General features: G+C 45.3%; 1 protein-coding gene across 4 annotated transcripts in view; it reads right to left on the bottom strand.

Annotated features, from left to right (window-relative positions):
* Positions 1-16333, bottom strand: part of TLN2 (talin 2) — a gene marked incomplete at its 5' end in the record, with an annotated part of 195398 nt that overhangs the window by 56070 nt on the left and 122995 nt on the right. For all 4 annotated transcript variants that reach the window (XM_080692222.1, XM_080692223.1, XM_080692224.1 and 1 more), the window contains 4 exons: positions 1420-1521; positions 6007-6153; positions 10501-10671; positions 15499-15600. In XM_080692222.1, the coding sequence (XP_080548348.1) occupies positions 1420-1521; positions 6007-6153; positions 10501-10671; positions 15499-15600 (522 nt within the window). The remainder of the gene's footprint in view (positions 1-1419; positions 1522-6006; positions 6154-10500; positions 10672-15498; positions 15601-16333) is intronic.

The raw sequence follows: 16333 nt of genomic DNA, 5'->3' as shown, positions 1-16333 counted from the left end.
GGAATGGCCGCCAAGTCTAGGGTATCTTTACATGGGAATGTCACAGGCTTCAGGTCAAAGTGTAGGCTCCACAAAGCCTATGCTTAGACCCAAGAGGTTAAGGTGGCACTATGAGCTGCTGTGTCTGTGCTGTCAACAGGAACACAAAGATTTTGGGGTGAGTCCGCGAGGTAGGGTGGTCCTCTCCAACTCAAGGCACCTGCTCAGCTCTCTCAGGAGCGGCCATGTAGCCTGAGGTTGGTCTTAGGGTCACAGACATCAAGGGTCAGCACAGGTCAGCCCAGAGCTTGGCCCAGGAGGGTACTCCAGAAATGCTACAGGGTACTCAAAGATGTCTTCTCCCCTCAGTGCTGCAAGGTAAGGCTGCAGGGCAGGATTCCTGATCTGTCCCCTGCACTCCCTGAAGTCATAAATCACTTGTCACAACACACCGAGATGGGTACTGTCCTTCCCTCCTTCCCCTGCCTGTGCTTTTAAACAACAGGCCTGGCACAACCCGAGTGTCCATGAATGAGCAGAGCAGCCAGGGAAGCCTTTGTGGTCCAAGCTCAACCTCTAGTGGACACATGATTACATGACAGGCCAGAGAGGAGCCTGGGCCTCATGACCGGGCAGAACGCCCGTCTGGTTCCTCCAGCTAGAAGCCCCTTGGTTCTCATTTCAGGCATATGCGACAAACATCAGAGGCATCTCCCCAGATTCTGCCCTGTGGCATCTGAGCCTTCAAAAGTTTAGAGGACTTTTTCTATGAACACCTTAATTGATTCTCTGAAGACATCATTTGTTATCTTTGTATAGCTTTTTAACACATTAGACAGCATTCATATTCTCAATGGTATTTGTGTCTAAGGATCCATATTCTACAGGTGTGTCTGCATTACATTTTGACAGCAAAAATATTATCTCTAAAAGTTATAAGCCTTTTGCTGTTAGGAAAATTTTAAAAATGTAACCAGTGTTTCATTTTGCCTGAGAAACTGACAATACTATATTGTCCAGGTGTTATAATTTGAGGCTATCAACCAACATCTGAGGATCTCATTTCTGTTCTGTTTTATCCCAAAATATCTTCTCTTATACTGTGATTTCAGTATGTAAACATATTCTGAGTCCTTTTGGAGGTGAATAGAACTTCCCCCTTTTCCTGTTCAAGCCCACTTCTCTCTCCTTTCCTCAGCCCCCCTTGTTTTCTGATTCCTTTGCTTCCTGTCCTCATGCCCGAGTCCCAGTCATCTCAATTCCCTCTTGCAGCATTTGGATGACGTGAGAACCCTAGTGGACTGGGGATTCTGGACCACAGACAGGCGGAAAGAGCAGGGAGAGGGCTGAGACTGTAACCCAGGAGGAGCTAGGAACACGGACGGATCCAGTTTAAAGACTCAAAAGGGGAGCCAACCGTGGTGGAGCAGTTCTTCTTACCATTTCCTGAGCGGTTACAGCAATGGCTTTGGAATATTTAACCACAGTCGTCTGGTAGTCGACGAATGTTCCCTTTGGTTCTGGAGGCGTGCCTTCATCCAACTACACAGGAGGAAAAAAACAAGTCACAAGGTGTCTGTTGAAGTATGGACTGTGATTATTAGAACTAAAAGCTTTGAAAAATATGGAGGGGCACACAGAGATTCTGTGACCCATACTCAAGAGAATTCTCAACCTTCTGCAAGAGGGACTTCAGATGAGGTTAATGTAAGGGGCATGAGGGGAGGCCACAGCTTTGTCCTGGAGGAGTGGGACACATTCCATAAGACTGATGTTTCAGCTAAAGTCATACCAGGTAAAGAGCAGCCCACCCATATAAAAGGTGGGGAAGGTGTGCCAAGGAAAGAGAGTAGGATTCAAGTACGCAGGACGTGACAGAGCCTGGTTTCCCCTGGAAATATGAGGAGGTGGGAGAACAGGTGGAATTGAGATCACCAGGGGGTTCCCTGGGAATGCTAGAGTCCACAGATATGAGGAGTCCCTGAAACCTTTACTTATGACCTACGTCAGGGATAGAAGAAACTGGAAGTTCTAGGAAAAATTTGCTGTTTATCTGACTCTAAGTGCACTAAAAATCAAGGGAAGACAAGGGACCTATTGCTCAGAAAACTTATATTTAAGACCTGGTTTGCCGGGTGTGGAGGAGCATGCTTATAATCCCTGTACTTGGTTGGGAGGCTGAGACAGGAGGATCTAGCCAGCCTCAGGTACTTAGTGAGACTCTGTTTCAAAATAAAGAATAAAAAAAGTTGGGCTGGGGTATAGCTTGGAGGTTGAATGCCCCTACACACACACACACACAAAAAAAAAAAAAAAAAAAGAAGAAAAAGAAAAAAGAAAAGAAAAGAAAAGAAAAAGGAAAAAAAAAAAAAAACGACCAGGTTTCAGCATTTGTAAATGTCCTCAAGCTGGTTACTTAAACTATCTGGGCCTCAGAGGTCTTGTACTTCCAAGCATCACATGGTTTTAGTAAAGACTGACTGAGACTGTGTGTGGCAAGAGCTACATAAAAAAAGGCAACGACAACCTTGGTAATGAAGATGACGATGCCGCTGCTGCCAACGATGCTGATGAAAAAGGCGGCCCACCTTGACCACTGGTGGCTGAATGTGATTCCGGGTGAGGAGACAAGGTGAATGGATATGAACGCAGGACAAGGGTATAGTGAAGCCAGCATGGCCTGAACAGAAGGGCTACTGAGCATGGCGGCAATGGCGCTGCACTGTTGTCTGGGGAGCCCTGAGGTGGACATGGAGGTGGTGGGATCTGGGCAGGAGCAGATCTCCCTGGCAGCTCTGTCCCAGAGAGTTTGGAGTCAGAAGAGATTGTGTGCTGAGAGGTCAGTTAGGAAAATGTTGGATGGCATCCTCAATAAGAACTCCATGTCATAAGCAGGCCAAGCTACACTGAGTGAAGAATGTATCACCAAAGCCTGTGCATGTCATGGTTGAACAACACAGATGTTATTTTTACCAAACTATCCACACAAGCTCTAGGCTAGACTTAATTTTAATTAATTAATTAATTAATTTTGTGGTACTAGGGGTGGAACCCAGAGGCTTTCTACCTCCGGGCTATACTCCCAGACCTATTTTATATTTTATTTGGAAACAGGGTCTCACTAAGTTGCTGAGAGCCTCACTAAGTAGCTGAGGCTGGCTTCAAACCTGTGCGATCCTCCTGTCTCAGCCTCCCAAGCGCAGGGATTAAAAGCATGCGCCATCACGCCCGGCCTAGGCTAGACTTTTGAGGTGCCTTTATCAGGCAGATAGATGTTGGCCAGTGACCCTACCACATCATGGGGGCCCCCGGCGGTCAAATGAGGACTGAGTTGGGGACACTCATTTGTTCAGTTGTAATTCATGGAGCATCTTCCTAGTGTCAGCGACATCCTCAGTCCTTCCTGTGAGATGTGACCTAATGCAACAAGCCCCGGTAGTGCTGGAGGTGACTAGAAGCTGAGGCCGGCGGCCACGCCCACTGGCCACTGCAGAGAAACTTCCAGCCAGTTTTTAAGGCAACGAGAGAAGCAAGAACAAAGTCCCGTTCTAGGATTTCAAACTTACTTAGTTGAAAGAACTCTCCTTTGTTCTGGGATTATAGACTTCATTTTATCTTTGGTATTAATATAACCTTTCTTTTATGAAACTGTGATGAAAATAACGAGAATTTTATGTGCTTTGTCTCTGTAACTTTCTTTCTTGGCACTAAAGATGTGGAATAAAAACAAAGAAAAGGTACTGGATCATAAAATGCCACTGGTTTCACTTAACGGGGAATCAAGGTTCAGAGAGTTTGAGTGACTGTCCACAGTCATGAAGGCCGATTGCTTCATATTAATTTCCTCGTGCCCAAGCTTTCTACTGCTTAAACACACAGACAGGGCATCTTTAGAACTTCTACAGCAGAAACTTCCAAGGTGTCAAAAATTGCATCCAAGTTAAAGTCAACCTTGGGTACATTCACATTACTCTGCTAGTTACTGTCTTTGAGAAATTTAGACAATGATTCAAAAAGCATGTCAGTGTGTTTTAACTAAATTAATGAAATTTGGATACAAACACCAGGTTCCTAATGTCTTGGGGCTTTAAGGCCCAGAGGCCATGAAACATCACTTAATGTGATAGCCCTAGTAACAGGCTGAGTAAGGGAGGATGGGGAAGAGGAGTTTGTGGTCCGTTGGCTTTCAGCTCAGAGTAGGTAAGAGTTAGGGGGAGCCCTGAGACAGCAGTGGTATAGTTTACAGAACCGAAATGGGGAAAATGCTTTGCGTATGGCCTTGGTGGTCTGTATTGTCAGCAGTTACTAACTATTGCTGCCAGGAAATACTAGACTTATTTCTTAGCCCTCCCAGAAGAGCCACGTGTATCCTGGGCTGAGAGAGCGGCTGTCACCGCACTGGCAAAGGTAAGCAAAGGCTGCTTTTCCTACCGTCTGGGAGGCTCAACTGTTACCAAAGAAAGACTTTAGGATCTGACTTTCATTTTCCAGAGATTTATGGAACATTTCCCTACTATTACACTGATTCTGAAAAATAACCTTTAGCCAAGAAGAAAAAGATTATCACTTGACTTTCAATTTGCTCTAAGAAACCTTGGGTTTGGTAGGCAAGTGGCTTTTTTTTTCTTCAAAGTTCTGGTATTCTGATGTCTTAAAACCCAAACAAACCTACTGAGGTTTACTCCAAAGCCTGGGGAAGGCAGAGAATTTCATTGTTTCATCCATTTCCTGCCATACTGTCCATAGTTGAAGTAGGAGAGTCCCACAGCCGAGACTGATGGATACTGTGACCAAACAGAGCCTGAGATCTCTGAAGGGACCTGGCGGTGCAGCCCAGGCCCGTTCCCACACTTAGTGTGACAGTGACTGCACAGTGCTTAGGAATAATTACCCTAATCATAGTTTCAGGGTATTATTTCTTTATGGAGATATGAACAACCAATCTTCTCTCTAAATTAGCAATTAGAGACTGCTTATTATCCTGAAAAGCCATATTAATGTATTCACAATCTGTCAGTGGACATGTCAAAACACAGACAATGTCTACAATTCCTGCCATGGGATAGCAATTAGATGTTGATGAACAATTGTTCTTTCTGATTAATATCAAACTGACATGACTAGAGAAGGATTCCTTGGGGGAAAGAGTGAGAGATATGGAACTGAAACTGTCTCCAGCCATATTTCCCTACTGACCCCTGTCAACTGACAGGTCACTAAATGAGGAAACGATGCTCATGTTATCTTCTTTTTTGCCTATGAGAGCTCAGTAATGGCTTTTGCACATATTATTTCAATGGTTTCTGCATTTGCTTAGATACCAGAGTCATAAGGAGATTTTTTAAAAGTACCAACAGAGATTTGGAGGCTCCGTTCCATTAAGATCCCACATAAGCAGGTGAGAGGGTAGAGCCCAGGATTCTGCATCCTGCAGAGTTTCCATGATTCCAAAGCAGCCATGCCAAAGATCAGCACTTGGGAATCGCTTATTACATGGGTGTATGTGCATCTCAGTATAGCATTACCAATGAAAATCTCATGTTTCAGTTTTGTTGGAGAAGCTTGGTATCAATAGAAGGCAGAAATTTAAAGTTTTAACTTAAAAGTTTTTTTTTTTTAAAAAGAAATGTGCATGTTAATGTAAAGCAACACATGCATGTTCAATGAACACAGCTTCTCTACTCGGTAACTCTAAGAAGTTTAGAGTTCCTCACAACAAACCCATGAAGAAGACAGAGGAAATGAACAATTATTTCTGCTTTGCAAATGAGGAAACCAATGATACCATCACCAACTGATTTTCCTCTCAGGAAGGAAGGGGGGAGTGGCTTTGAATAAAAGGTAACGAATTAAGAATACAGAATGAATAATATGTTAGACATGTAACTGGACATCTGTACATTAACTAGAACTCTCAAGAAAAGCAGGCTTGCTGTCTGTTAGCTCCTCAGAGAACAGCGCTTGGGGACAGTGTGGGAGAGATGGAGGGCGATGGAGTGGAGGAGCGGGGAGGAAGGGCCCACTCACCTTGCTCATGGCCTCTGCAATGGCATCCACCATGCCTCCCACCAGCCCCACTTCACTGGCAGCTTCATTCAGCGTCACCATGATGTCGTCCACAGCTTCCTTCATCAGCTGGGCGGCCTCTGTGATGGCGTCGTGGGTATGCTGGGCCTGAGAAGGGAATCGTGAAACGCTTCCTTAAGCAGAAGAAAAGGGTACTTTGTCTTTTAAGAATCACTTCACTTCTCTTAAGAACAACCTTAAAAAACAGAAGACAAAACCATATCTTGATCATAGTAATGCATTCTATAGTCCCCCTTTCCTTGATTTTGTACATTTGTTTGCAAGATAAATAAAAAGCAAGACAAATACAAATTTACTTGTATTTTAAAATCAAGAGCTAAGATAAAACTGCAAAAATCAAACAGTGTTTTATGACATGACAAATTTTATGTTACTATGTTCAAGGTGAAGGAAAGAGAATGCCATGGGCTCCTAAATATACAAGTTGACACATTTAATGAAAAAAAAAACTAATATAAAAGAAAAATGTGTTCATAACAAATGTACTTCTCTTTAGTGTTGCCTAACACACTACAATTCTCTTCCCACAAAAACGCTAAATTATGGAAATCAAAGTATAAACAAAAGAAATAAATCTGCAGAAGGCCCAGCAGGCTGGCTTTAGAATTAAGCCACAAATTATATTGCCAAGAAGATGGAAGAATAAATGAACAAAGTTCTCCAAGGGCAGACACTCTGCAGGCAAAACTCCGCTGCTCTCATCATTCCTTGGACCGTACCCCAGAGACCTGTCAACGACAAGGGCAGAGCAGGGGCTGGTGAGCCAGTGAGAAGATGGAAGATGGGAATGGCAGTGCTGGGCTCCTGCAAGACTTCAGGACGCGGGGGAAAGTTTCCATGTCAGGGTGGGAAACCTGGGTACTAGTTCTGGCTCCATCGCTAACTAGCTAAGAGATCAGGGCTTGATTCCTCTTCAGTGAAAAGAGAAGAATTACAACAACACTATGTGGTAAAATTCCAATGGGCTAATATGGGTGTAGGTGCCTTCTTTATAAGTAGGGGACTGTGCCCGCACCCTGTGAAATGTGAGCCAATGTCGCCAGTTAGTGTGAGAACTGTTCTGCACCCAGGTGCTGGGTCCGCAGTGGCTGGGGCATCCTGGCTTACCAAAAGGCCCCAAATATTGCATCTTTCTTTGGAAGATGAAAAGCTAAGGAAGCCAGTGGGACTTGGGAGAGGATAACTCTTGTGCATGCGCTTGTGTGTTCGTGGGTTTAAATAAAAAAGAAGAATTCCAAGAGGAGGCTTTGTGAGCCAGCCATAGGAACTGGCCCCATCTGAATGCAAAAGCCCTGGGAAGCAAGAATCCCCAAAGCTGGCTCACGATGAGATGTGGAACGGGCTGAACGTGGATGGTTTTCCTGGAGGCAATGGTGTCGGCATGCACAGTTCTGTGCTCCAGATGGGAGAGAGTAAACTGGTAATTTAGGTTGATAGCTGATTTCATGGAACAAAAAGGATAAAACACAAAATGCACAGGTTGGTTTGTTGTGATGAGAGAGATATAAAAGGGGACATTCCTGGACATAACACTCCAGAGAGAGCATGTCATACAAATATATTCTCACACAGAAGGTCAAATAAAAGGAATGTTTTTCTCTAAATCTCATGAGATGACTATTGATGACATAAAAGGTACCAGCAATTCTGCAGTTTCCTATTAAAGCTAAATATATGCTTTGGGGGAGAGGTGAATGTTGCTTGGCAAGGATCTGCTCTCTCCTATGGGCCTAGGGAGGCATTGGGAGTGGATGTGGGGGATGGCAGCAGTAAGTCACAAAACTGCTCTTTCAACTCTTGGGGAAATTTAAAGGACATTTGTCCCACAGAGAGTCATCAAAAACCACAAAAACTTATCTTTTCCCTTGGCTATCCCAGAAATAAATTGCCTTCCTCTGCTTGGCTGATGGATGGATTTTCTAGAAGATTTGCTCTCATGTTTAACAGATTCTTGAAGGGTCAGCTCACATGCCACTTCTACAAAACCTCCTCCAGTGACTCCAGCCCCACCCAGAGTCTTTCCCTCTGAACTCCAAAGGCAAGTCTCATCTTTAGCAGACAGCTTAGCCCTACACCTCATGCCGCATGCTGGCTGAGCACATGAGCTTCAGACACCCAAAGACATGATAGGATCTCAATTAAGGCATGTTTACATAACCATTGGCCATCTAGCAAGTGGAGCCAGGAGGCCGACAATGAGGTCGTTATTTTAGATTCTGCTCCTAAAGGCAGAATACATAAGAAAACCTGGTTCTGCTCGTTCTTGGACACATGCCTAAAGTCTACTTCCAAGGGAGCCTTATATCCACTACAGGGCCTCCACTACAAAGGCCAGGAGAAGAGGCCGAAACATCACAGGAGGATGCAAAGTGGAAGAAGGCTACAGGGGGCAGATTCCAACTGTAGCAGAGGGGGAAAGCCACCTAATAATTAGAACTGCCTGACAGGGAGAGGGCTGTATGTTTGCTGGAGCATTGCATGCAGCTGCTGTGGGGGCCCATCAAGATCTTATGGAAGGAGGGTGGGGTAGGGGGCACAGAGGGGAGCTCAGTGGGGTGAGCTGGCTGCTACATGCCTTGACAATACGTGCAACTCATTAACCCTAGGCTCGGAGGCTGCCATTTCCAATATTTAAACACCTATTACACCAGGCAGATGATCTCATTCAGCTTCTACAACTATATAGGGAGGTGATCATAATTAGTCTCATTGTTCAGGAGAGGAAACGAAGTCATCTGCTTGCCAGAGGTAGAGCTGAAATTTGAACCCAATAATGTCTGACCCCAAAGCTTATGCCAGTTCTCGCCAAATTAGAACTGTTGATAACTATTTAACAATACTTTAACCCTATTTTCTCCATAAATGGGGATACAAAACAACTAAGCCACAGCAAAGAAAACTTGAACATCTACCCAAAGAATAACATTTGAGTAAATTATGTCTGTTCCTCTGGTCCCATAGGAAAAGGTCTAAAACAGCAAAGTTGTAGTGCCGCAGGTGTCCTTTAGGACATGCCTGTCAGGTTTGCAGACAGGTGCAGGTTGGGCATGGGGAGGGAGCAGAAGCAAACACCATCTCATCTCCACTCACCACATCTTGCTTCCCACCACTCAGCGCTTCTGGTCCCCCACTGAAAACTATTCACACCACTGGAAAACTATTCTAGCTACCAGTTCCAAGCAGGGCATGTCATCATGAAGCTAATGATGCTGATTATGTATGCGCTCAGCCACGAGATTCCCTGGAGGGCTTGGAATTTGCAGTGCAAGAGGATATGTTAATGTCTTAAAATTCCATCCAGAAAGCTCCTACTTTGATATTCTATGGGCACTGGAATCCTCTCAGGTGAAGGATGGAGACAAGGGGCAGTAAATAGCCCCGGAAAAAGACAACCAGCACTGGGTTAGAAGGGCGGCTCTAGCTCTTCCAGTTTGGGGAGCGTGCAAAGGGGGACCGGTCTGACCTCAGGGCACCTAGTGACAATCTGGTATAGTCCAAGTTGCATTCTTTGTTCTTCTTGTTCAATTCTACCATTTCTGCAACTGGATTTATTTCTCAAAAGACTGAATACGTAGAGGGAATGGTTTGTAATATGCTCAGCGTTCCCAGAATTAGTCTCTTAGTGGTTGCCAGATATGTGAATGAAAAACTAAAAATAGGAAATGCAAGTCGAAGACATTTGATCGTTCTAAACTTTGGACTGGTGGGGTGTCCTCTGCTTAAAGACCATCACTGGCTCCCCACTGCTCACAAGAAAGGCTAACTCCTTGGCTTGGGAGATGAGACTTCACAGCATGGCCCAGTTGAATCCTCTGGTCCAACTCTCCTCATAATCTCCATCTTCCAGACACAGAAGATTGCTTATCTTCTGAACACATCATACTTTCGTTAGGACCCTAAGAGTGCCTTTGTATGCGATGTTCCTTCTTCCCAAGCTCAAAGCAAAATGTGCCACAAAGTTGCCAATGACATATTCTTGTCATCTTTGGCCACTTAAAACAGCTGGGTGAAACAGTAGGTTGAAGAAATGTTCCTCTTACAAACTGGTAAGGAAGATATCATATGAAATTGCTGTCTCCTAAGTATGAGGAAAAGAAATCGCATTCACTTGAAAACAATGGAGCTTTCTTTCCTGCAAGCTGGGCCTTAGCACTGAGCAGGTGTCCAGCAGTCACTGTGGCTTTATTCCTGTCCATACATTTTCTCTCCCCAAGGAAGCTTGTCTATGCACTGGGCCAAGAAAAAAAAACAAAAAACTTATAAATAAGTCTTAATTATGCACATTTTTTGCCCCCCCCCCTAAAAAGTCAAACAGGAGATGATTTCTCACTTTACAGTGGGAAACCAAATGCCACCAAAGGAGAACTGGGGTACTTTTCCTTGAGAGATGCAATACATCAGGATCTTAGTGAGTCCTGACATCCTGAACCATACCTTGGGGTTTCCTCCACCTTCTTTGGCTGCATACAGCATCTGTAGGGCAGACTCCGCCAGTGTCTTGGTCTGGTCCAGCACTGTCATCTGCTGCTGATGGTCCAGGATCTTGGAGGCAACACCTACTGCAGCCAAGATCAAGGGCTCAAAATAGCTTGCCAGCTGTGTCACCTTTCAAGGAAGAAAAGCCACATCAATGGTGTAGACGCCTTCTTTGGGACGCCCCCTGGTGGGCAGTGAGTTGGGGATATGGATTCATGGGGAGAGGCAAGTCCCCTATGGATTACTTTTGAAAGTACTAGTTAATTAACTATTGCTTGTTATTTATTTCCTTTGGGGAGTTCTTTGTGTCTTTTTTCTAAATATGGTAGAAGTGCTAATAAACCTCATTATGAGATTCCGAGTTAGACATCAGAGTTGAACTCAATTTTACAAGTAAAAAACTTTTTTAAGACTCAAAGACAGGAAGGATCACAAGTTCAAGGCCAGTTTTAGCAACTTAGTGAGACCCTATTTCAAAATAAAAATAAAAAAGGCTGAGGGTGTAGCCCAGAGGTAAAATGCCTGTAGGCTCAAAAACCAGCACCAAAACAAACAAATAAATAAATACAAAAGAGATAACATCTTAACAACTTATAAACTCAGAGGGAAGGGACAGTAAACAGGGCTGAGGTAGCTGAGGAAGTGAAAGAAGACAGTTAAGATGCAGAAAACCTTCAAAAGCCTTCAAGAAGCCCGTCCAATTGGCTTCTGCTTGAAGCATTTGGAACAAGTATTAGATCTGGAATAAATACAAAATGATTTTACAACAGCCAAGATGTTCTGTTTATGATTGGCCCAACCTGTGAGAACAAAGCTTGTCAAGAGGCTAGGCTGGGGTTGTAGCTGGGTGGTAGAGCGCTGGCTTACCTTGTAAAAAAGGTCTTGTACCAAAACAAAACAAAACAAAACAAACAAACAAAAAACCCCTGCATGTCCGATGCCAGGTTCTCTGCTGAATATTTAACATATTTAACATGCATGTCCTTACTTCATTTCCACTACAATTTTACAAGGTAGGTACAACTGAAGAAAACACTTTATTCACTGCCTCCGACCACATGCTCAGTTTATGCAGCTGAGAGGTAGAGGACCCAGGAACCAGGCATCTGTCTGCACAGCTCTGGCTCTGGAATACCACACTCCCTTGTCTCTGCTACTTTTCATTTCTATTCTACTTCTGCTGCTCTTGTAAGACTGGACTCCAGAAGTTTATCACTTGGCATGTGCTGCTTTGTAAAGTCATTAAAATGAAGCTTGAGGGTAAAATAGCAGCCCCTCTCTACCTAGCATCCAGAGTATCATATTTTAACATGTTGTTATATTTGTTTCCGGTACCATAATCAATACCCACTCAGATAAAATACAATGGTGCAGACCACTTTTCTGTTCACCTCCTCCTTCTGTGTGGTAACGACTAATATTACATTATCCCATCAAGAGTATTTAAGTGCAAACCTTTTGCCAGGGGCTCCCTTATTGCTTTTCCCTGAATACTGGGAAGGGGGCATCGTGGGGAAGGCAGCAGAAAGATCCCACGCAGGCAGGTACTTGGTCAGAAACACAGCAGGGGGCAGTGAGGGCTGGGGCAGGGTGTATTCGGGGGTGTCCAAAGGTAAAAGTTCACTATAGCTAACAGTGAGTCAAGACTTTGCTGGCAACAGGCATACTTTTCCTTCATCATCCTCATTAGGGTTATCTTGCAGACTGGTTTCAAGGCATCTGAACAGGGCTGCTGCCGACTCTTGGGGCATCTTGTGTTCATTTTAAAGAAGCTCCTCTGGACCACCTGAAGGATGCCAGGTGCTGGCTCGGCATGCAGAGTGTAAGCTGGATTTGGGCCCCTACTCCCTACTTCATCCAAACGCCTTTGTGAAGGGCCTCCTGCACACTTGCAGTGGATTTTATTTTCTCCCATAAGAAGGGCACTGGTGTCACCAGCAAAGGGAATGGGGCGCTGATGGGCTATCAGGGGTCAGGACCCAGCACTGGGCTTCTGTGCACTGGAGGAGGAGCTGAAATGTTTAATGCAAATAGAATCCTACATGTTTTCTTGATTGCTTTTATTATTTTAGAGATATACTTCATTGGTGCAGCTGTAAAATGTCAAGGGTTGCTGTATGCTAAGAAATATGAAATGCGGTAACTGAATCAGCGCCTGACTTCCCCGTGGAGGTATCATGGCTAGGACTTGAAGAACTAAGCTCTAGCCTCAGGGTTGCTGGATTAAATCTTCCCTGCCATTTCCTTAGGAAGAAATCTTAGGCAAATGTCTATATGTTACTAAAATTCAGTTTCCCCATCTATAACATAGGAATTGGTAATAGCGCCGAGCTAATGAGGGCTACCTGCTAACCCTCCTGGGCCACGAGGAGGGTTAAAGTGCGTAAAGACGCAGAGAACAGCAAGTGTCACGCAGTCAGCACTCAGGAAACGCTAAGATTGTTATGCCTCATATTATGGGCAAAGTGTTGCCTTTCTTGACTTATTTTGCAGTGTTGGGGGTTGATCCTACAACCCCAGCACCAGGACTTTTTATTTTGAGACCGGGTCTTGCTAAGCTACCCTCCTGCCTCACTCTCCAGAGTAGATGAGATCATAGGTGCACACCACCATGTGCGGCTTAAACAAAGGAGTTTGAAGGCACTTATTTCCCTTATATTTGGGGAGCTTAGCAAGGGCTTTCACATCATCTGCTCCTGAGAAGCGTGACAAGACCAGAAACATCCTCATCCAGGTTAGCACATGAGTTAAATGACGTGGCACTGCGAGCGTTCATTGCAAGATGCGCACTCATGGTGGGTTGAATGGTGGCCCCTCAAAAGATACGCCTGCATCCAGGCCTGTTGGGAAAAGGGTGTGTGTGTGCGTGTACCCTACTAGGGATTAGACACCCCCCTCCCCCAACATGCTAGGCTAGAGCTCTAGCCACTGACCCACACCTCTAGCCCCCCATCTGCAGATGTACTTAAGGATCTTGAGATGAGACTATCCTGGGTTACCTGGGTGCACCTAATTCAGTAACAAGTGTCCACATAAGAGACAAAGAGAAGAGGCGCACAGGAGGCAGGACGCAATAACAGCGTGGGGGCAGAGCTGGGGCGACAGTTAAGAGACGCCAGAAACGAGAGAAGGTAAGTGTGATTCTCCGGGGAGCCTGCCTGCGGGTGCAGGGGAGCAGGGGAGCAGGCCCTGCCACACCGACCCTGGGTTCCTGGACGCTGTGAGCGAGTGTCATTCTAAAAGCCACTTGGTGTGGCCACTTGTCCAACAGCCCAGAAAGCTGCCCCAGTGGGGGCTGCTGAGAATTTGCATTTCTTCTGGAGTCCTGGCCAAGGGGGAGCTGCGGCTCTGAGACCCACCTGAGCACTGTAGTGAAGCACTGGAAACAGAGCAGTGATTAATACTCAGTCCAGGGCTCCTCTGGAGAGAGCCACAGGCTGCCTTTGTCCCAGACATATTTGCAGAAGGTGAAAGACCAATTTAGCCAAAGGGCCAAGAGTAAATTTATAAGGAACATATATCATTTTTATTTTGATGCTATCCATTAACATAGAAATGAGTTTTCTATACTAATACATATATCTATATATAACCTACATAGTAAATGCCATAAATACCTGTATATTATATGTATTATATATCTGCATTTTTTTTTTTTTTGGCGGTACTGGGGATGAAAGAAGCATTCTACCTCTGAGCTATTCCTCTAGCCCTATTTTTTATTCTTTATTTTGAAACAGGGTCTCACTATATAGCAGAAGGTCTCACTAAGTAGCTAAGGCTGTCTGAAAACCTGGGTCCTCCTGTCTCAGCCTCCCAAGGTACTGAGATTACAAGCAGGCACCACCACACCTGCCTTGTATCTACATACTTTTAAAAACAGAAACATATTCTTAAAAAATTTCTAATGTAATCAAAAGTAACTTCCAAAACAATGCCCAGCCTTTCTACCAAACTCATTTTCCCTGTGATGGACAAAAGGTGGTGGCCCTGGCCTCCAGGACACTCCTTTACCTCCTCAAGCGTCTTTACACAGATAGATAAGCCCTTTCCTAATTATAAAGGATCTCAGCTGAAAAATGAGATTTGTTACACTTAAAAAGGCAGCGAGATGCAGGCCACTTTAAACCGCAAATACCCTTCCTCAGAACCAGTGGCAGGTTTAGTATCCCCTTAAGCTCTCCTGTAATTTGAAATAGCAAGATTATTGACTTTCTAAAATCAATACCCGCAGAGGGGATTTTTGGTCACTTCAGTTCTTGATATGCACATCGATAATGACAGCCTCACTGATAAATGCTAGGAAACCCCAAGGCTGTCCAAAATCAAATTTCTGGCCTCTCCTGAGGCACAGGCTACAGGACAAACCAACTTTCCTTGAAGAATTTGCCAAGTGAACCCCAAACAGGCAAAACATCATTTGCCACCTAGAACACTGTGGGCATGGCTTCGGGAGAGCGCTCCTCTGGAGCAGACGTGTGAGGAGGCCCTGGCTGTCCAGAGGAGCTCGCAGGCTCGCTTTGCCTCATCTCGTGCTACAACAGATGCTGCTTCATCAAAACCAGGAACAACCCCATAGCCTTAAACATGCCTGACTGGGCCCATCAGCCGGGCAGGGATGGCGGACGACAGGCTCTGGCTTACTTTAGGGACCGCAGAGAGTACCAGAGAATGAGAAATGCCTGTTGGCTGGAAAGTCTGCCCCCCCCCCCCATATCTCCCATATCTCACTGTAGTGTTCTTAACTCTAGGTTAAAAAAAGATCCTGAATTGGTCATTTTTGGGGAAGAGGCCAGAGGGATGCTGAGTGGTATTTTCTATAGCTAGCACTGAACGCAGGTATAATACGCAGCACAGTGGGCCTTTGGAAGCAATGACAAAATCCATCGAAATCAATCTGGCTCTCTCCCTCTCCCCCTTCTCTCTCTTTCAACAGAATCCTCAGGGGCATGTTACCTTATGTCCCAGCTGGGCTGCTTCTCCTCGAGCCGCCGTGGCAATGGGATCGATAAGGTGCCCTATTTCCTGGACCGCTGAAGTCAGCTGCTCCTGCAGGGCCTGATAAGAGAGAATTGTCAAGTTCATCTGACAACGGCTTCCCACAAGGCCACCACAGCAATTTGAAGAGGCCTGTGCGAAGGCCAGGGGAGGCCACACAAAATGGACATCCACATGCCTGGCTGTGCCACTGAGCTGTGGCCCCCACCCTACTGAAGCCCCGTTGTTCCTTCTATGAGAAGAGAGAGCAAGCTGGAGCAATGTGTGTCTTGGCTTCTCATCCCACAGCCCGGGCGATGTATGCTAGTGGTGTCTTTACTGTAGGTTTTTCAGCACAGTTACTGGGAATATGGAGTCGCTGTGGCTTTCCAAGAAGGAAAGCCAACTTTGTTCAGATGGAGGCAGTTAATTGGGGTCTGAGGGAACATCCAGGTCGCTGTGTTCTCAGAACCTGAAAAGGGTGACGTAAGAAAGATCAGCTCTTTGAAAACAGGTCTACTTCCCCAACGGTGCACTCAGAAAATGCCAGGCAGGATGTGTGTGAGCCGGGCCCGGCTCTGAGCCCGTGGCACTGGAGGTGTGCCTGGGAGTGCGGAAAACATTTCCTCTCAGGTTGGAGAGCTTTAGACTCTCTGCCCCAAAGAACTAAACTCAGGCTGTAAAGAGAAGAGGAAAGAAACTCAAGGCTGGAAATGATTAACCTGGAGCAGAAGCGAAGTGATCCCTCTGTAGGAGTCTTCATGGGAGTTTCAATGCCTAGATTCAGGATTAACTGACCACAACATTGGCTGTT

Source organism: Muscardinus avellanarius (assembly GCF_963383645.1).
Source record: "Muscardinus avellanarius genome assembly, chromosome: 3".
In the NCBI taxonomy this organism is placed as follows: domain Eukaryota; kingdom Metazoa; phylum Chordata; class Mammalia; order Rodentia; family Gliridae; genus Muscardinus; species Muscardinus avellanarius.
This window is presented reverse-complemented; position numbering and strand designations above follow the sequence as displayed.